This window comes from Anoplophora glabripennis, unplaced genomic scaffold (genome assembly GCF_000390285.2).
Source record: "Anoplophora glabripennis isolate ALB-LARVAE unplaced genomic scaffold, Agla_2.0 scaffold832, whole genome shotgun sequence".
In the NCBI taxonomy this organism is placed as follows: Eukaryota; Metazoa; Arthropoda; class Insecta; order Coleoptera; family Cerambycidae; genus Anoplophora; species Anoplophora glabripennis.
This window is the reverse complement of record NW_019416916.1, coordinates 21,177-40,540: the sequence shown is the minus strand read 5'-3', so window position 1 is coordinate 40,540 and position 19,364 is coordinate 21,177. Positions and strand designations below refer to the sequence as shown.

Genomic DNA, 19,364 nt, shown 5'->3' with positions numbered 1-19,364 from the left:
ATGTAGAATCCGAAAAAAATATAAAAAATGTGTGTTTCCATTTAAAAATCCAAAGTTGGTGTCTGTCCAGGAAAAGTGGAACACCCTGTATAGTTGAATATATTTTTAATTTGTACATTCCGAGAAATGTGGCAACACAGTAAAAAGAAAAATCCATATATTCCTCATTTTAACATAGATATTGGATTTTCCCGCACTAGTGGGACACGCTGTATAATTTGGTAAAATTTTGGTAACAAATTATTTAACACTTATTATTACACAATTTACAATAATGCTTTTCGAGCTTTCTCGTCAGCAAAACAAGCAGAAAAATTTTTTCAAATTGGTGGGGGCCTATAGGCAGTGCCTAGTCTGCCTATGCCTAAATCCGGCGCTGAAGGTGCTGTATACTTTTGTTGGTGTACCGATTAGCTTTGGCAAGTGCAGACATATGTTTACAAAGGCATCTACATATATGCATAATTCGAGGCATAATTCACACGATACGTATGACAAATATTTACATCTGTTTTGATTTCGACAGTCGGCCGCTAAAGCGAAGACAAAAATTTTTGCCTTAGCTTATTCTTAAATACATATGGGTATCAGTGCCTGATTTACCTATAGGCTGGTGTAGGCTGCAACCTACAGGCCTCCACCAACTAGGGGCCCCCACCATGTTAACAAAAATTTTTGTTATGAAAACTAATTTTTTTAAGACCTTCCCATATCAGGAACAAGAAAAAAAATATTCTGAAAAATACAATTTTTTATTAAAATTTGAATTCTATCCATTATGATTCTAAGAGTTACCACTAGAGGGAGAAAGCGTATACAATAAGAATATTTTTTTTGGGGGCCTACCAAAAAAGGATATTTTTTTTCTAGAATAGGCCCCCACCAATTTTCAGCCTACAGACCCCCACCACTTGAACAGGCATTGCACTTCTGTATATTCATCGAGAACATAAATATAGATGACGTTATAAATCATTTTGCAAAAACTAAAAGAACTGATTTTCTTTTATAAAATTAATCTTTTATATTTAGATTCCTCTTGTGAAATATTTCTTTTCTGTATTAGTTTAATAATTGTATTTTTATAAACTTTTTATAGAGGCAATTAGTTTATTATATATATATACGTACAGGGTCGGAAAGTACCGATGGTCCATCTGCCGTTACGTGAGAGCGATAAAGTAAGTCATAGAAATCTGAGCGATAGAGAAAGATGGCTATAATGAAGGCGTCTAATAGTCACCGCCCATTTCGCCCTTCCACAAATAAGAAGTGGATGTTATTTGTGGAATGGCGAAACGGGCGGTGACTATGAGACGCCTTCATTATAGCCATCCTTCTCTATCGCATGGATTTCTATGTCTTACTTTATCGCTCTCACATAACGGCAGATGGACCATCGGTACTTTCCGAACCTGTATATGAAAGCTATAATTATGAATTTCCTTATTGTTTAACGATTTTAAAAATTTACTTTAAAGAGTTGCAAGGCAATATTTTTTATTACTAATAATTAATATTTTTAAATTTTATAATCAAGTATCTATCTAAATAAAAATGCTATGTCAATACTCTTTCTATTATTATTGTGATTATTATATTATTACTATTTTTACATTGCGCCTCCTCATGAAAATCCTAGATCCACCGCTGGTAGACAACCTGGATGAAATTTTTTTAAATAGCTGTTCAATGTGTAATTTAAAAAAATGTGATATCTTCAGTTTAAAGAAAATTTTAAATGTCAATGACACGGGGGCAGTGGCACCTAGAAGTTTAGTAATAATTAAAAATAGGCACAATAAAAGATATAAAAGAAATACTGTATCGTTATACATAGATAACACCAAATTATTGTTCAGTGATCTAACTAAATCGAAACAGTACGTTTTGTTTTTACCTAAAAGGATATTATGTATTTTGAATTTTAAATTTGCCCTCCTTGGGCGATTAACATGGTCAAAGAATATCTAACTATTAGGTATTGTGTGTTTGTATAGGACTTTTGAAATGTCCGATCACGATTTTTAGTTCCCTAAAAGGAAATCACTAATTTCATGAAACACATCTAAATAACTGCTCAATATACAATTTAAAAACAAATTATTTGAAGTTTAATTTATGTTGTAACTGGCAATATAAAAAAATGCTTATGATTACTAAAGATGACATGATCCAAATTAACTAACATATACTTGCATGGAGCAGTTCAAAGGTCAGGATCTTTTTTTTGGTAAGACATTAACAAACTGAATTTGGCATAAAAATATTTTCTTACTTCATCTTCATATTTGTAGGTGGCACTTCTGTGCAAAAAAATGTTCGATTCTTGAAACAAAAATTTATTTTCCACCTTTATTAACATTAATTAAAACTACAGAATTTAATAAACTTCTGGTTGAACCCCAATGTTCACAATAATTTGGTGAATGCCCTTTAATAATTTGTCTATGCAAATTGATTCACATAAGAATCCATCAAAAACTCGTATTTATTTAAAAAAGGTTAGAGGGTTATGCTTGTCAAGAAACGATAGTGCATAGGAAAAAAATTGTCCAGTTTAATTCTACATTTTTTTTTTCAGGTGTTGAAATATTTTTTTACACCATCTACAGATTTGAAGATCAGGAAAATATTTTTATGACACATTAAACCTACTACAGCAATTTAAAATGTAATTTTGTTTCTAATCACATGTTAAGTGGTACACCCCTGTATATCAACACAAAAAAAAATACATAATGGGAAGTAGTGAAGCTATTATTGCCGATAACTTTTCAGAAATCAAACATAAAAAGTGTGTTTCAGTAAATATACATATTAAATGTCCTTCAAACTATCAAAAAAAAAGACAATGTTCGTAAAAATTTTGTTTACTTCCATAAATTAAATAAAAAATAATTAGTTTTGATGAATTATCTAATTCAACTTTGAACAACTAAAGTTGGTAAAACAAGATGAATTGTTGTAAAAAATTATTATTTTTACAATTACAAGAACTGAAAAGAATGCCACATTTTAAAAAAAATAACATTTGTATTGATTTTAGTTCGTTCAGCATCACATTTCTTCCATGAAAGATGTCTACTTTTCCTCTATTTCCTTCTTTTCTTCTTGCTCATCATTATCTACTGTAGCTACTTCTTTCATCCCTGAATGTAATTTGAATACGACAGGCACTTTACCTAAATTCGGATAGCCATCTTTCTCTAGATGTCGAATCCATGACAATAAAGAGTCTTTACTTGAGGTACCTGTCGCACATAAAGAAAATATAATTCCATCCTCTTGTTCGTGAACCAATGGAATAATTTTTAATTTTTTAGCGATAGGTGGTTTTAAATAAAATTTTGGAACCTCAATTTTGCTAACGTCATCTATATCTAACTCCTCGTCTATAATTGGTTTTGCTTTTCCCCTCAATATAAAATAATTTATTGGATTTCCCTTAATCCACACTGTGTAAGAACCTAAAAAGAAATCAATGTATTTTAAAAGTATGATTTTTTCTTTCTATGATGCAAAGAAAAGTGTTTAAAATACCCTCCACAAAAACTGGTTCCTCAACGTTATATTCTGCCAATAACCTCTGTTGACTTTTACTTTGAGAACTCACAATCCAAGTATCATCTATGGAGTCTGTAATATCTGCACTGTAATACACTTTTACCACAGAATTAACATCGGCACTACTTATTCGTTCTATAGCATATTTAGCTAATTCGAAAGTATCTGTTGGTAACGGCTCTGGTACAGGCCACGGAGATAGATTTTTAAACTTTGGCATCCAATACATCATCCTCCAATACCTTCTCAAAGGATACCCCCTTTTACCGAAAACGTTGAGAAGTAGATCTTCCATTTCAAAATCAGGCATAACACCATTGTCTTCCATTTGTTGAAGTAGATCTATAATACACTGTTGTTGTTTCGGATAATGCATGAACTCTGCTTGGAGCACGTTTGTTGGAATAAACTTCCCTAAAGCAAAATGACGTCTTATAAATTTAATACACTATTATTATATCTACTTTAAGAGTAAGGTACTAACATAAATATAAATTTTGAAGTTTTTACCTTTTGGTAAAACATCTATAAGGGCTTTATATACCTCCAAATCTTTGTGAACCCCAAATTCCTCCATATTTTTTAAAGCTGAATAAATAAACTCAACATGACCTCTTCGGTACACATTATCTCTATTAACAAAGATTTTAACCATTTCCAAATACGTATTCTTATTTTTATTTTCTATTTCTTGAAAAGAGTCTCTATGAACAACAGCTTTCTGGCTTTTTTCCTTTTTTTCTTCATAATTTGTTAACGATGTATGAACGGTTCTAACATAATTTATTATAGGACGAAAGGAGGACTTTTTATATTTATATACCATTGTAGTACACTTTATTAATTTTTTACAAAACATTTGTAATATTTCAATATCACATTTTTCTTTTAAAATGTAATTATATTAAACTTTCGACTTAACCTATAAAAAGAAAGCATCATAACCTCAATTTATATTTTATAACTATGAAAAGAAAAATTCAAAGATATGCAACTTGTTATACGTTGTTTTATATTTTGGGTTATATACGGGCTCCCGGACTATTTACATTAGAGCTAAAAAGAATGGCATTCTCCACTAACAAATTACCCGTTACGTTACCTACTTTAAAAATAGTGGCGGGATCAGTTACGTTATTGAATCTACTTAGGTACCAGAACATTATTCGCCAGTTTGGTGAATAAACTATAATTTTATTAAACATTTTTATCGTCACTTTGATATTTGCGATTCGTTAATGTGGTGATGGTGATAAGTATATACTACTTGGGAATCCCTGATTGTATGACTTTGGAAACACCATAAACAATGTATTTTTTTCCTTTTGGTAGGCATTGAAGAAGTTTCGTTATGAATAAAAATTAATCAAAACTATTAAATTTGCTTATTTTTCTCATTCTAATCGCAAATTAGCCCAAAGTCGGAAATGAGCATATATGAAAAGGCTTATTCTCTATGAGCCCTAACTGCAAAAATGCGGAAAACATCATAGTCAAACACTAACCATTATCAACTTCTCACTGCTACAGTATACACATCACATAAATATTACAGAATCTTCAAGCAATATAGAATTATTTCAGTAAATAGAATTTTAAATCCAAAACCAATTTTTATGTTCTGGTGAGACATTAATAAAAAAAGTTCATTTATATAACTTTCACTTACCTTTTACAATTTAAGCTGTAACTGTAACTTAAAATTTAATGGAGAAACATTGTCACAACTATGATATAATTAAAGCCGTGTTATATCGCCTTTCAGTATTTCCAAGAACAATTTAAACTTAAACTCACTATTATTTGTATTTAAGATGAATATATTAAAAGCATAAGATGCAAGAATATTGACGTAATTTCAAAACTAAACATTTTAAACATCATTCAAGTTTTAATGATAAACTATTATTAGAAACTAGATTTTGTACTTAAAAACATTTATTCAAAATGTTCTATGTGGAATTTCAACCAAAGAAAACGAATACAATTCTTAATGTACATTCACAGTGGTTAAAGCTGTCACGAATATGCCGTATGTACCTGGTCACCACCACTTACAAATATGTTGCACTTCCACAGCTTTAGCTGGAATCTCTCAGACCTGCCCTTATTGTTCTTGGACTAGGCTTTGTGGTGGCAAGCCTAGCCCGAGATCAACTGAACAATTTTATTATAACATTAAAATAATTATTTACATTTCCCATATCGGAAGTTGCAGAAACCCATCTTTTATGTGTTACACCTCATTTCAGCTAAAGGTTAACTCATCATTGAATTGTTAAATAATGTTATTTTTAATATGACTTTAGAGATGACTTTTAGAACTAATAAAGAGGAACAGGCAATGGTACTTCAGTAAAATATGTTTAGGACATTAGTCTACTGCTGAAATTGAGGACTCCTGAGTCACAGAGCTATTGCAGTCACCACAAATGACAAAATGTTTGGAAAGCATTAGATGTGACTAGTTACAGAGGCTACTACAGAAAGTCTCAGAGAATGACTATTGTCTAAGGAGTACCTCTGTTCATAGTAGTTAAAATCAACAAGAACCTAAATGGACGTAAGCGGCAGTCCAAGGTTTTTAATAGGTGTTCCTCTTCCACAGAGCCTAGCCCGAGAACAAATGTAAAGATTTCTAGTTAAATGTAAGGAAGTGCAGCTTATTTTTGTAAGTAAGTCGTTACGATATCAGTTGGAACCACATACAAATTTTTAACTTATAAAGTCTACGGAATCCGTAGGCGTCCAGAAAAATGTTGCTGTCTCGTCTAGATATACTATATTCCGAGATATATTCCTCTTTAATTGACAATATTCTCTAATTTTTCGTAAATAATCTTCCCGAAGTGCAACTATACGTCGTGATTCCATAATTACCATACGATTGTCAAGTTTTTTTAAAATCGCATTGTAATAAAATATGTCGTAAAGTATCTAAAGATTTATAATTATAATCAGAATAATCACTTAATTTATCTCGAATCATGTTTAATGTAGTAACATTATTTTCTTTATACATATAAATTGTGCGCCCTATTACATTTCTGGTAAAATCGTCAATATTCTCTAATTTTGTATTTTTTTGTTTCCTCTTTGTGCCGTGATTAATAATGTCTCCTTTAATTACATGATAAATTGTAATTTTTTCACTATTTTCTCTTTTCAAACATTCATATATATTTAAAATAATATTGACTTTGTACATGTAAAGCTTTGTTTTAAAACTCTGAGTTTGTTTCGACGTTTTCGACAAAAACCGGCTCGACTATTTGGGGATTTTCCCGGGTTATTTCGTTATCCTCCTTTTCAAAGGATTTCATGCTAAATTACTAGATTTACACATAATATTTATTTTAATAATTATTACCCTTTACTGGTTACGATATGAACAAATAATAATAGGTATTATACCAACAATAAATATACCATGCCAAACACTGATCTCCACTGCACTGGCAAAGCCAAGTGAACCGCGTTCTACACCAAACTAATTACAGAATACTATGAAAAAATTATTTACGACCTAGTGAACCAATACAGGTTTGCTTTGACAACCAGCGCGTCGCCATCGATTCTACATCAGGCGGACTGGTCTACCAATACCAGACTCGCCCAATGGCTATTCGAGTATAAATTACGAGACACATTATGGCTAAAGCATAAGAAATTTCAGGAGAAGTGCTGAAGGTCCTGTACTTTAAGATTCACAGGTTCCAATTGACATCGTAACAACTGTAATAAACACAATAACGACCCTAAAAACCATGGGTTTTGACACATTATACATAAATGTGATTCCGAGATCTAGGCCACAAGGGTGAAATGTATCGGCATTAAACGTGTTAAACGAGTAAACCAGGTGTCAGCACAAAGTTATTTCACTAAACTGTAAGCAGTTCTGCTGTTAAACGTTTAAAATATTTAGACTGCAGAAAATGTAGGAATGGCATAACATGTAAGGAAACAATCGTTTTGAAATATGTATATTACATAGAGTATTACATACTTTTCTTTCACAAATGGAAATGGTCCAAAACACCAAGTAAAAATAACTGGGAGTGAGGATTAAATCGTTACAACTACACGAAAACCTAAAGTACAAAAATCAATATAAAGTACTCTTAGAAATTTATTTTAAAACAAAAAACGTAATACGGCAACGTATGTATTCTATCAAATACATAAAATATTCCATGGAAAAAGTACTTATCCTACCATCTGTAATTGCCACTGCTAGGTCTATTATTAAAAAGATTCCCACCAAATCTTGGATTATCCATTCTACCTCTCTGATCGAAAACATTAGGTCTGCCGGAATACTGAACGCGTTCGAGCGGAGGAAAGTCATTGTTACTATTATTCCCGAAACTGGGACCGAATGAGCCTGTACTTCTGGGATACTGCATCAGAGGCCTGTCTCTGGAGCCTAAAAGTGAACCCGACACCCCTAAATCCCTTGGTGGTATAATAGACCCTCTGCTATCTCTACTTAAACCACCTGGACCACCGTAACTTGGAAGCCTTAGATTCCCACCAGGCCCAAGGAGAGATCCTGGCCCACCCGGTCCTCTACCAGGTACACCAAGGTCATACCCTGCACCTTGTCGTCCCAATCCTATATTTCTTCGTACATCGTCGTAACCCATCGGAAGATCAGTTCTGTCCAATACTCTAGGCGACGGACCTCTATTTAGATGTGTAGGATCAAAGTTTAATTTAGCAGTGTTGGATCTCAAAGGCGATGGGGGTTCAAAATTAAGTGGCCGTTCCTTTGATTCCTCTTGTGACATCATCTTGACGTTATTTACGATACTGGCTAGGTTGGCGACATTTATGCTGCTCAAAGTTTTCGCGAAATCGGCAGTACTTGTCATGATGTTGCTGGTGGTAGTCGCCAAAGGTGGTGGATTTGGAGTGCTTATTCCCAAACCTAAGAGGTCAATACTGTTTGTATTAGAATTACCTTTACTAAAATTACTCATCAAGTTAGAAATAAGTGCTTTAGCGTCAGTTAGATCGACTTCGTTCTTCGCTTTATTAGTTTCAAACTTCATGGTCTCTTCCACAATCTTCATATTATTTTCTAGTTCCTTGTCTTTAACGTTTTTCGAAACTGCTTTGACAACATCTTCATATGTATAGTCCTCGTCTTCCGAATCCAGATGTACTTTAGTCGGTGGTTTCTCTTTTTCCTCAGATCTAATCTCCTCTTTTTCATCTCCCATATCTTCTTCGTCAGATTCGATTCTTACCAAATCATCAGACGCTGGATTGACACTACCATGTCTATTAGAGAATGGACTTTGCCGCCCTTCTGATGACTTTGTTTTGTTCTCAGGAACCGTTTCACCTTCTTCTTTTGGCCTTGCGTTCGGATCCAAGTTCACAAATTTCCTCAACCTCTCGACCCTTTCGGGTTCGTGGGTTTCCAGTTTTTTCAAATAATTTATAAGATTATGTTGCTCGTCAGTTGACAAGTCTTTGAAGTTTTGCAAAAGAGTTTGCAAATCCAAATCTGACAGATTCTCCATGTTACTAACAGAACTTTTTCCCGGGCTAGGAGTTAAAGGCTCAGTGAGCTTCTCCAATTCTACCACGTTTGACTTCTTGGAATTTGAGGGTATTATAATTTTCTCGTCAGGCTCCACTGCTTCATGCTGTTTGCTTAAAGAAAGGAGCGGAGTAGATCCGCCGGCTATCTGCTGCAGGAATGTAGCTGTCGTCATGGGTTTGTTAGAATTCTTGGAAGCTTCAGCCATACCAACCTAAAAAATCAATGATAAAAATGGTGAAAAAAATAATAAACTTGTTTTTAACAGATCCTGCAGTCGCAATAATTAGTGGCTTTATAAAGGACAGTCACGACAATAGCACATCAGGGTTTTCATTTGTTGTGAACTTAAAACAAATGTTATAACTGATATTTCGACCAACCATACACATAAGAAAGTGACCGACAGATTTAATTGAATTTAATTGAAAAAAAAAAAAAGAAAATGACCCATAGGCTACAGTCCTTCAGGCAGTATTTTTTTGTTTCTTTAGGTTTTGCATTTGTTTGTTTAATAAAAATTGTTATCCATAATTTTTAATGCACAATTGATATTTTAGAAAAATTATACGAATCAATCACCACGGTAGCGTAGTCGGTCAAGCATGTGGGCGCAAGCATTTCTCGGCCAGACTTCCTATTCTGGTCCGGGTTCGATCCCTGGCATCACCACTGGCAACGTCGATGGATAATGAGTGTTTGCCCGCATTTTTTCAAGTGTAGCCCCCTTCTACACAGCTTTTGGCTTTGGATTTGGAGGTTGGCTCATTTCTGTGGTGTGTTTTGTTTTTTTTTATACAACCTTTGATTTTTTTACGTCATGTCAACTGTCACTTACTGGCAACGTGATACCACGTGTCACCTCATATGCGAAAATTGTTCTCATCTAAGTTTCTATTTTAAATTAAGTGTTTATGGAGAATTAATAATTTAGTCAACAACTCTACTTCAAAATATTCACTCGAAATTTTTACTTTAAACAACTTTCTACTACAGAAATAGATTCGAAAATTGGCAAATTTACTCCAGTGAATATAAAAATCTAAAGAATCAGTGTGGAAGAAATTCGTAACATCACGTGTTAGAATCAACTACTGCGGTGGAGAAAATTGCTTTCTTTTTAAAAATTTGAGCAGGCATTCGAGAAAAAGAAAAGATGAATCATTTTAACAAGAGACTGTAGAATGTGACAGCTAAACTTATGGAAACATATAAATGAAAATACTCTAGATGAGCTGGCCAACTGTCTGAGTTTTTTAAGGGGTTATATCACTTGAAAAAAATTTTTTTCAATTTTTTTCTATTGGCTTAAAATACGCTAAAACATTCCTAGATTCATAATCAAAAACTTTTTTGCATGAAAAAACTCAGAAATATCCGTAAAATTAATTTTTCCAAAGCAATTCCAAAGCGTAAAAATAGCAAATTTCGCTTCTATCACCGATATAGCATTTTTGAATTTCACGTGCACGTAAAAACGCCTATAACTTACCGATCATCGAGAAAATGCTTCAAAAGTGAACCATAGATGTCATCACAGGCAAAAAAAACATTATTATAAATATGAGAACGACAAAGTAAAATAAAGAAATCTGTGTGATATACAAGGATGGTTATATTAAAGACGTTTCATAATCTGAATAGTCTTCTAACCCGAAACGGACGGTGACTTCAGATTATAAAACGTCTTCACTATAGCAAACCATGTTTATCGCACGAATTTCTTTACTTTACTTTGTCGCTCTCATGTAAAGGCAGATGGACCATGTGGATTATCCAACCGTGTATACTGAATATAAGATTTTTACGATGGTTAGAGCTCGTGCGTCGTCAATCAGCTGTATGCTGTAGCTCGAGTTGTGCTATTATTGTGTTTGTGTTATTATTTAACTTTGTTGATTTGTTTGCAGTGATGAAATATGAGTGATAAATTGTATGCAGGCCTTAAAGGCAGTAAAAATCAAAGTACAGCCCATAAGCGAAGTAAAATTGGAAATAGACTTCCGCCTAACCGTCATTCATTCGAGTGCGATCCGGAGTTTGTGAGCGAGTCGGTGATTTCCAAAAGTTACAGCATTCTCAAACTTCAAACGCATTTTTCCCGAAACCATGTTTTCGAAATCGGCGAGCAGCAGAACTCGAAGAGTTTTCATCCGATCGTCTCGAAAATTGAACTGTAACTTTATCGTGTGATTATCTAGTGAAGTACACGATTTTTACAATTGGTCAGCAGGATTTTTTTTTATAAACAATTAATCGATTTTTTTTGTCGAAAATTCGAATTTTTTATTCGCCAGTTTGCGAAGAAAATTCCTAAAATTATGATCGTGTGTATTTCACCAGCTACTCATGTATTTATGAAAAATTTTTTTTTTATGTTTACAGATGGTGATCCAGGGGACTTCTGCTCGCTGCAGAAAACCTTTGAAAAATTTAGTTTTGTTCATACGCTCCTATAGCCGCCATTTTGCAAGAAATTTTCAGTTCAGTAAGTGAAAATGTGTATTTTAGATTCTCTTAATGTTTTCTTTTTATTTAAATTGTATAAAAAAAAATGCCAATGTAATAACATACAGATAAATTGTGTATTTCTTTCAACAAATCCAGAATGGTATAAAGACCCGTCGAGGAAGTCTTGTGAACAAAAAATGTACATTCACAGATCACTCTCATTAAGCAACTATTTAGCAAACGCAAATAAAAATAACAGGCCATGCTGATTCAATAAAATCTTATTTACAGGTAGATAATGATTATCTTTTTCACCTAAAGCCAGAAAATTACTGTCAAATTCAAATATCAAAACTGTAAAATTATCACATTTATTTTCTGTTATGATCACTGTCCTATAAAGCCACTATAGCCAAAATGAAACTTACCACTGCATTAATAAGATATTCCAACTCTGCCTGCGTAACATCAGTTTTGCCTTGCATGATAAGTGCCGTAGCGATTTGTTTAGCGATGGCCGCTTTGTCCACAGTACCAACTCCAGGTACAATCACCGGATTAACTTTCGGCATCATACGTTCCCTCTGTCTTTTCCTCTGACCTGCCATATGGATCAAAGTTGCAGTCTTTTTAATAGCCTTTTTAAAAGCTCTCTCCTGCACCATATCCACCAAACCGGCCAAAAGCTGTCCCTTCAGCTTCTCCTTGACCGTTTCAAATAAAACGCAATTTAAATCGCTATCCAGTAACATTTCGGAGCTATTAGCTTCTTTCTTTTCCAGGGCGAGGGCCTGCGCGAGGAGGTCGATAATTTTTGGGCCTAGTGATCCTAGGCGTTCTTCTAGGGCTGTCAAAATGCGCAGCACATCTACGATATTGACCTCTCCGTCGTCGTCATCTTCTGGCATTACCACTTGCATGCCAGGAACATCGGGAAGAATAACCGGTTTCCTAGTAGCTTCCCGCATAACCGAAGGAGGTTTATAGTAGTCTTCAAAATGAGATCTATAGACGGCTAAAATATACAAGGTGTGTAAATTTAAGCGTAATTATGTAATTGAACATCAATTGAACATTGAACTATTATTCTTAAAGAAGTTTAATTTTGGGACATATGTAATACGGGGCCTGAGCAAAAATTTTTACATAATCGAAAACTATACAAAATTTCTTTATGATAATAAACTAAAACAGCTGTATCTTTTCCATTGCGTCACAAGCAATATTCGTATGAACTAAGACGAAAAATCCTACTCAAATTAGTCACTGTTTTCATATAATTGAAATGTCATCTTGACAATTCCCAAATCTGGATTTCTGGCAAATTTTAATACTGGTGTATCGATATTTCAATGCTCAGAAAATATATATCACAGTTAGTACGGAGACGCGATCAAAACAACTGTCAAATTTTTAATCTGAGTGTCAGTTCTGTTTTTAAATGCGCTAGTCAAACTATAGTCTAAAATTAATACCCAACAAATGTCCTCCATTTTCTTTCACTCTAATACACATAAAATATTGGAACGGTTGTCTGTGATAGACTGAGACTATGAAGACATTTATACCATCATTGTATCTCTTTTTAGCGCGTTTAATAATGAATACACGTCCGCAACGACTGTCTTTGATATTAGGACACACGCGTGACGTAATGGCAATCTTAAAACAGTTCTACTATAGCAATATGCTTCAATAATTTTTTAAGATTTTTGTTGAATCATAAAAAAATCAGCAGCGTCTTCGGTTTTCCCCCAAATTCTAATCGCAAGGATTAAAAGTTGGACTGAAACATTGCAAGTGCCGGGTTTTATAACAAATACTAACTAGCACCTGCATATTGTGCCATCCTGGATTTTAAAAATTTATGGTTAATGTTTTTGGAAGCAATATTAAAATTGCTTATTATGAGTTATGAAATAGAGAACAGTTATATAAAAATAAAAATATAAGCAAAAGTTGCTGGAAATATCATTGTACATCTTTGGATTTCATGCTATATTAGAAGTCAGAATTGATACGCCAAAGTTATTAAGACTCTTACAGACACTGTCAACTGTTAATTATTTAATTGACAAATATCTGAGGCAATATAAATAAAACTCTACCTACATTACTTTAAAAAATGTTTGCTTACAAGGGGGGACCCAAAAATAATCGGGCAAAATTCGTTTCGGGCGCCATTCTTGTAGTTTCGGCTTCTCCGCTAGATGGGTGTTACGTAACCCCTCCTGAGTCAGACTGTCAAGTGGTGTCACTTGAGACGGTTGTAGCAGGGAAAAAATGTGTACAAGAATAAAAGGCGTACTATTAAAGTACTTGCTGAATTATCTGCTCTTCGTGCAACGCATTTTAGAAAAAAATTTGCAAATGAGACAAATCGCGGAGATATGTCCGTTGACTTCTAATCAAAAGGCACCTAATGTCGCTGCTTGTTGTGACTGGTTGAACCACTTGGAAGTGGAAGTTTTGTTCCCCCGGATGAAAAGTAAGCTGAAAGGGAAACGTTTTGCAGACATCCCGGAGGTGAAACGAAAATCAAAGATGACGCAGCAAGGCATCGGAAAAGACGAGTAAAAAAAGTGTTTCGCGCAGTGGTAAAACATTTGAACCAGGGTATTAGTATTGATAGAGACTTCTTCTGTATTTTTTAAAAACGGTGTCCGGTTATTTTTTGCATACCCCCTCGTATACTTCAATTATACAGGGACCGCCCAGAAACACTGATTATACAGCAACCACATATTCCTGAAGTAAAAACAATTGAATTTGACAAAGGCCAAAAATGCTTCTTTTAAAATTTACAGGGCGACATAAGTCTCACTATGTTAGAATTATTGTATTCAATCATTTCATTCCCTACATCAACAGTTTACGGAAGGATGTGACTTTTTTTTGGTAATATTTTCCCCATCTATGGATCTTTTAAGCAAAACAACTGAATTTCTGCATCATTTGTCGATTCTACCTAAAAAATTATTCTTTTCAATTCCTCTTAAAATTGGCAGATTTTAAGCAAAAATAGAAGATTCGATTTGCTGTTCGAAAAAAATAAGGACTTAAAATACCAAGTATTTGTTTATCTGGAAAAAAGAGATTTTAACAAACATATTTAAACATTTTTTTTTTGCTTTAAAATGATTTGATTTTAACAAAATATGATTTTGCTGTTCATTATAAAAACTATGTCCATAAATAGTAAATTAGACTTCTAACATTAAAGATTTAACGTTATAGCCTCACAACCAAATACAATTTGTCAGAATTATGTTGACACGTAGCAACATTACCAAAAATTTTAAAATGACTGTTAAGTATACTTTTTTTAAACATGTCGTTAATGATTTTAGGATTCTAAGGCAATTATTGTGAAAATGAATATAAATGAGCAGACTAATAAAGAGACACAAAACTGGAAAAAGGTTGCTATTGTGAGGAAACTTCGAGAATCTGAGCAACTGTCGACCGAAAGAAATTTGTTCTAGATGATGTGCAGTGAGACAACTAAATGTCAGTTATTCTCCAAAGAGACAGGAGAGTGTCGTAAAGCACCATCAAACCGGATACTTGGGTCACCTATTTATGATAAAAATGTTCTTTAGTCCAATAAATAACTAATTTGAATTGACGTGATTGAAAAATGGCTACCATTTTTTAGAAAAATTTCAGGATTAAAATTTTGGAACCTGAAATCCCAGTATTGGGAGCTGATCCTTAAAGCTGGATTCAATAGTTGGCTACCATATAATACATGTCCAAAAATTAAACGCAATTTTTTTTAACATTATCCTACCTTTTTCCCTCTCCCAAGGCAGGTCAGCCACTGTCCTAACCCTTTCTCTTCCCCTCATATCCCTTTCATAACTGCTCTCTCTATAGTCCATATCTCTTTTTTCGCGACTCTTGTCTCTAGATCGCGACTTCCTATCCAGAGAATGTGATCGCTTCTCCCTCGAATCTTTATGATCCATTGATCTAGACATTTCCCGTGAAGGTGACCTGTTGTCCTTCGTCCGAGAACTTTCTTTCATAGGCGAGTAATCTTTAACTTTCATTATTTCTCTAGAACGAGACCTGTCTCTCGATTTTGATCTTGTAGAGAAATATCTTTCCTTTGATCTGGATCGTTTAAATTGATGTTTCTCTCTTGATTTTGATCTTTGTCTTGGAGGATTTCTATCTCTGGATCGTGACCGTCTAGGAGACCTCTTCCGTGAACGTGGTGAAGGACTGCGCCGTACCCGTGGTTTTGGCTTTGTGGTAGTGTCCTTCTCCCATGGACTTCGAGACTTTGAATCGTCATCCTTGTCGTCTATTATGATCACTTCATTGTCCTGATCTGGTTGTGCAGCCATGGGCAAGTTTGGTTTGTTTTCTTTGGGATTTTCCTTAATTACTGGAGGTACGACACCTATCTTGAACTTTATAGGATTGATTTCTTCAGGAAGACCCAATCTGTGAAGAAAACTTTCATAAACTCATAATATCTCATAAACTCTTTAAGCTTAAACCCTTTTCTACTTTGACATTGAGAGTACTTTTTACAAAAGAAAAATGTTACATTCCTGTGTAAGGCAGAAATAATGACATTTAAAATTTTCAACTATTTTTAATAAAAATATTTGTTAAAAAGTTATAATGGTTGTATTATAAAGGGTGTTTTTAAATGAAGTAGCAAAAATGGTACCTGTGAATGTAGAGTCAAAAATAAGAGGATTGAATTAAAAATACCTTATATGAATGTTGAACCTCTGAGGCGATATACCCTCTTACAGGAGGGGATTGAAATTCACATTTTAATTTTTTTCTTTAACATGGGGAATGCTAGAGACACGAAACTTGGTATGAGCATCCTACTAATAAAGAGACAACTTTTCAATATTTGTTCGATCATTGGCTTATTTTATAAAAGAGTGAAACAGTCAACCCCACTGCAATATTTTATAAGAAATTTTTTATATGAAGCAAATTATTTATTTAAAAATATTAATTGGGAAGATTGATTTATTGCGCAACTTTTTTACCCCTTGTAATTTTTCGTTCACTGAAGGGGTAATTGTGAAAATTTGTAAAAATAAAGTAGGCGGATGTCATAACAAATAAATTGTTATTTATCATATTAATAAATTGACACTTTCTGTCAACCAATAATTAGTACCAACTGTTTAATTTATTATCAAAATAATTATGGCAAATAATATTTATACCAATGACGAATATGTCGACATGCTCCAAGTGTTTTGCGAATCCAGAAAAAATAGTAACGAAATAAGATTTTCATGAACTACATGCCACACAAGACTGTGAGAAACTTGCAGTTGCCTGGACACCTGTCTTGTGCTTGTACCAGTCTTGTTCTAGATGTTCCAGTATAGCTTCCTCAGTTTCAACAGTTCGGACATTACGCCTTTAATAACAATTTATTTGTTATGACATCCGCCTACTTTATTTTTAAAAATTTTCGCAATTACCCCTTTAGTGAACGATGACGCATCTAATTTTTTTAATAGCAAACTATCGGTTTTATCGAAAAATTACAAGAGGTAAAAAAGTTGTGCAACAAATCAGTCTTCCCAATAAATATTTTTAAATAAATAATTTGCTTCATATAAAAAATTTCTAATAAAATATTGCAATAAAACTAAAAAATGTTTGCTGTCGATGCGAAAATCAATTGAAGGACTGACCGCTGGCTATCCCACGACCCTGAAGATGTTCTCATTGTTTCAAGGAAAAATTTTTTGATAAATGCTCATGTGCTAAGGGCATTTGCCGATATGAACTGTGAGGCATTAGAAGCGACCTGAAAATGCTTCAGACCGAGATTGGAGGGGGTCATTCAAGAAAGTGGGGGATATATTAAGTAAATGTATTCTGTATAACCCTACAAAGAATTTTGTAAACCTTTTCGTTTTTGCAACACAAAATATGCTAGGGAAAAAATTTTAATTTGTTCGGATAATGGTGCCGTATATTGTTTTCTTTTAATCTGAACACCACAAAAAATGGGAAATAATCTCAACAAAAATTTGATTAGAAAAAGAAAGAACTGAGGAACTGCACCCTCCTCTACTTACAACTGGCAATGATTTAAAATCAGGATTTTAACTTTAGGTGGAAATTTTAAGCGGCACGCCAAGTATTTATAAACAATTCTATACTCTGATTTATTAATATACCTTTTTCTTAATGCATCCTTCCTATTACGAAGTTCATCGCTATGTAATTCTACCATTCGCTTATTCCAATATTCAATCCATTCGGGTTTAAAATCATGTTTGGAAGCATCTACGCCTTGGGTCTGCAACTCCTTGTATCTGAAAAAAATTGTCCAGTAAAATTAATTCAATTGCCGTTGGTGAAATATATAAACCTTTTGTTCCAAAACTTCTTCCACTCCTCATTATACTGTGGATGTTTTTCAGGATTTTTTTCGTGTTGTTTAAGAGTTTTATGCATATCATTTTCTATGGCTCTTGCAAGTTTTCTAAATTCTTCTATTTTTCTGATTTTGTCCCTTTCTTTTTCTGTCATTTTCTTTTCCGTAAACTCATTTTTCTGCTTCTGGTAATTAGGATTTTGCCATGGCATTTCACCTTTTCGTTTTGGAGGCGACTTACGTCTTGGAGAGGGCGATCTACGTCTATATCAAGAAGTTCATAGTATAATGGATAAGCAAGAATGGTGTCTACACTATTGACAGTTTTATAACAGGTTTGTTCCATAAGTGAAATTCTACATATGTTAAACAGGGTGTAAATAAAATGTTTCATCAATGGCAAATTCTAAGTCACAAATTAATAAAAATAAGTCCTAGAAATGTGTCTGCAAAAGTTTCGGCTTCACAATACAGAATGTAGAGTAAGGGGAAAATCGCATAAATATTTTTTACTCGTGGATAATAAAATTATTTGAACTGATCATTACACCTTTATCTTAAAAATTATGCATTCTTGTGGCATGCTTCAAAAACATACTTTTGTCAAACCTATACAGGTTGTTACAAATTCTCTTCTCACTACAGGGATCTCGAAAACGGTAAGAGATACAAACTAGCTTAAATAGGGGCAAAGTTGCGTAATCAGGGGACCAACATTATACCTCTAAAAAATTAAGGCGATTAGTTTTCGAAATATTTGAAGAAAACCGAAATTTTTTTGCAGCCTTGTTTGAGGTGATATTGAAAAAAGAAGAACACTTTCTCATGGCAACTTTTTGCCCTCTATCAAATGGCATAATCAATTTTTATATGTGATGTTTCATCTCTCCAGGACTACCATCAAATTCATTTTTTTAAATACAACCCTAGAAATTTTATTACATTTTTTGCAAGCCTTCATGACCCCCCCGATGCCCGCACCAGATTCACATGTTTTGTCTCAAAAAATTCATCTTCAATGTATTTGTTCCCAATTCATCTAAATTTTTTATTTAGATTTTTTGTTTATTGAACTATCGTACACTCTAAGTGTCGTTAGACCCTGTGAAATCCATCTAGTTATTTAAACTATTACCACCAAGAATTAAAATAAAACATTATTAAGAGTTTTATTCCCATGTCCATAGTTATTTCTAGGTTTCTCGAAGCTCAAAATTCAAACAAATTTTGATGCATTTTTTTCAGGATATTCATACAAATACATCTGACATGCTCTTTCACAGTTGCAGTTACAGATATAATAAATTCCGATAATATTACACTGATCTTCATTTTCAACCTTTGCCAAAACGAAAATGTTTTTGAACATTTACTGAAATTTTTTAAAGAATAATATTCAGTTGGCGTTTTGGT

At 33.5% G+C, this 19,364-nt stretch overlaps 2 protein-coding genes across 8 annotated transcripts in view; both read right to left on the bottom strand.

The window, feature by feature from the left end:
• Positions 1 to 2,857: 2,857 nt before the first annotated feature.
• Positions 2,858 to 4,497, bottom strand: LOC108913824 (evolutionarily conserved signaling intermediate in Toll pathway, mitochondrial). The gene is made up of 3 exons (XM_018719453.1): positions 4,078 to 4,497; positions 3,544 to 3,981; positions 2,858 to 3,470 (listed from the first exon to the last, which is right to left on the bottom strand). Exons 1-3 carry the CDS (start codon positions 4,424 to 4,426, stop codon positions 3,085 to 3,087), a joined length of 1,173 nt encoding a protein of 390 aa, XP_018574969.1. The 5' UTR covers positions 4,427 to 4,497; the 3' UTR covers positions 2,858 to 3,084.
• Positions 4,498 to 7,537: 3,040 nt separating this feature from the next.
• Positions 7,538 to 19,364, bottom strand: part of LOC108913825 (uncharacterized protein CG7065) — a 29,741-nt gene continuing 17,914 nt past the window's right edge. For all 7 annotated transcript variants that reach the window (XM_018719455.1, XM_018719458.1, XM_018719454.1 and 4 more), the window contains 5 exons: positions 17,946 to 18,215; positions 17,752 to 17,889; positions 15,366 to 16,027; positions 12,001 to 12,587; positions 7,538 to 9,335 (listed from right to left, as the gene is read on the bottom strand). In XM_018719455.1, coding sequence (XP_018574971.1) covers positions 7,782 to 9,335; positions 12,001 to 12,587; positions 15,366 to 16,027; positions 17,752 to 17,889; positions 17,946 to 18,215 — 3,211 coding nt within the window. In that variant the 3' untranslated portion in view covers positions 7,538 to 7,781. The remainder of the gene's footprint in view (positions 9,336 to 12,000; positions 12,588 to 15,365; positions 16,028 to 17,751; positions 17,890 to 17,945; positions 18,216 to 19,364) is intronic.

Bases quoted from the DNA above. Each gene is read 5' to 3' on its own strand.
- LOC108913824 (XM_018719453.1), bottom strand. From the start codon at position 4,426: ATGTTTTGTAAAAAATTAATAAAGTGTACTACAATGGTATATAAATAT. The intron at 3,982-4,077 runs GTAAAAACTTCA...ATTTTGCTTTAG, and splicing joins TATAGATGTTTTACCAAAAG to GGAAGTTTATTCCAACAAAC. The intron at 3,471-3,543 runs GTATTTTAAACA...ATTTCTTTTTAG, and splicing joins GGAACCAGTTTTTGTGGAGG to GTTCTTACACAGTGTGGATT.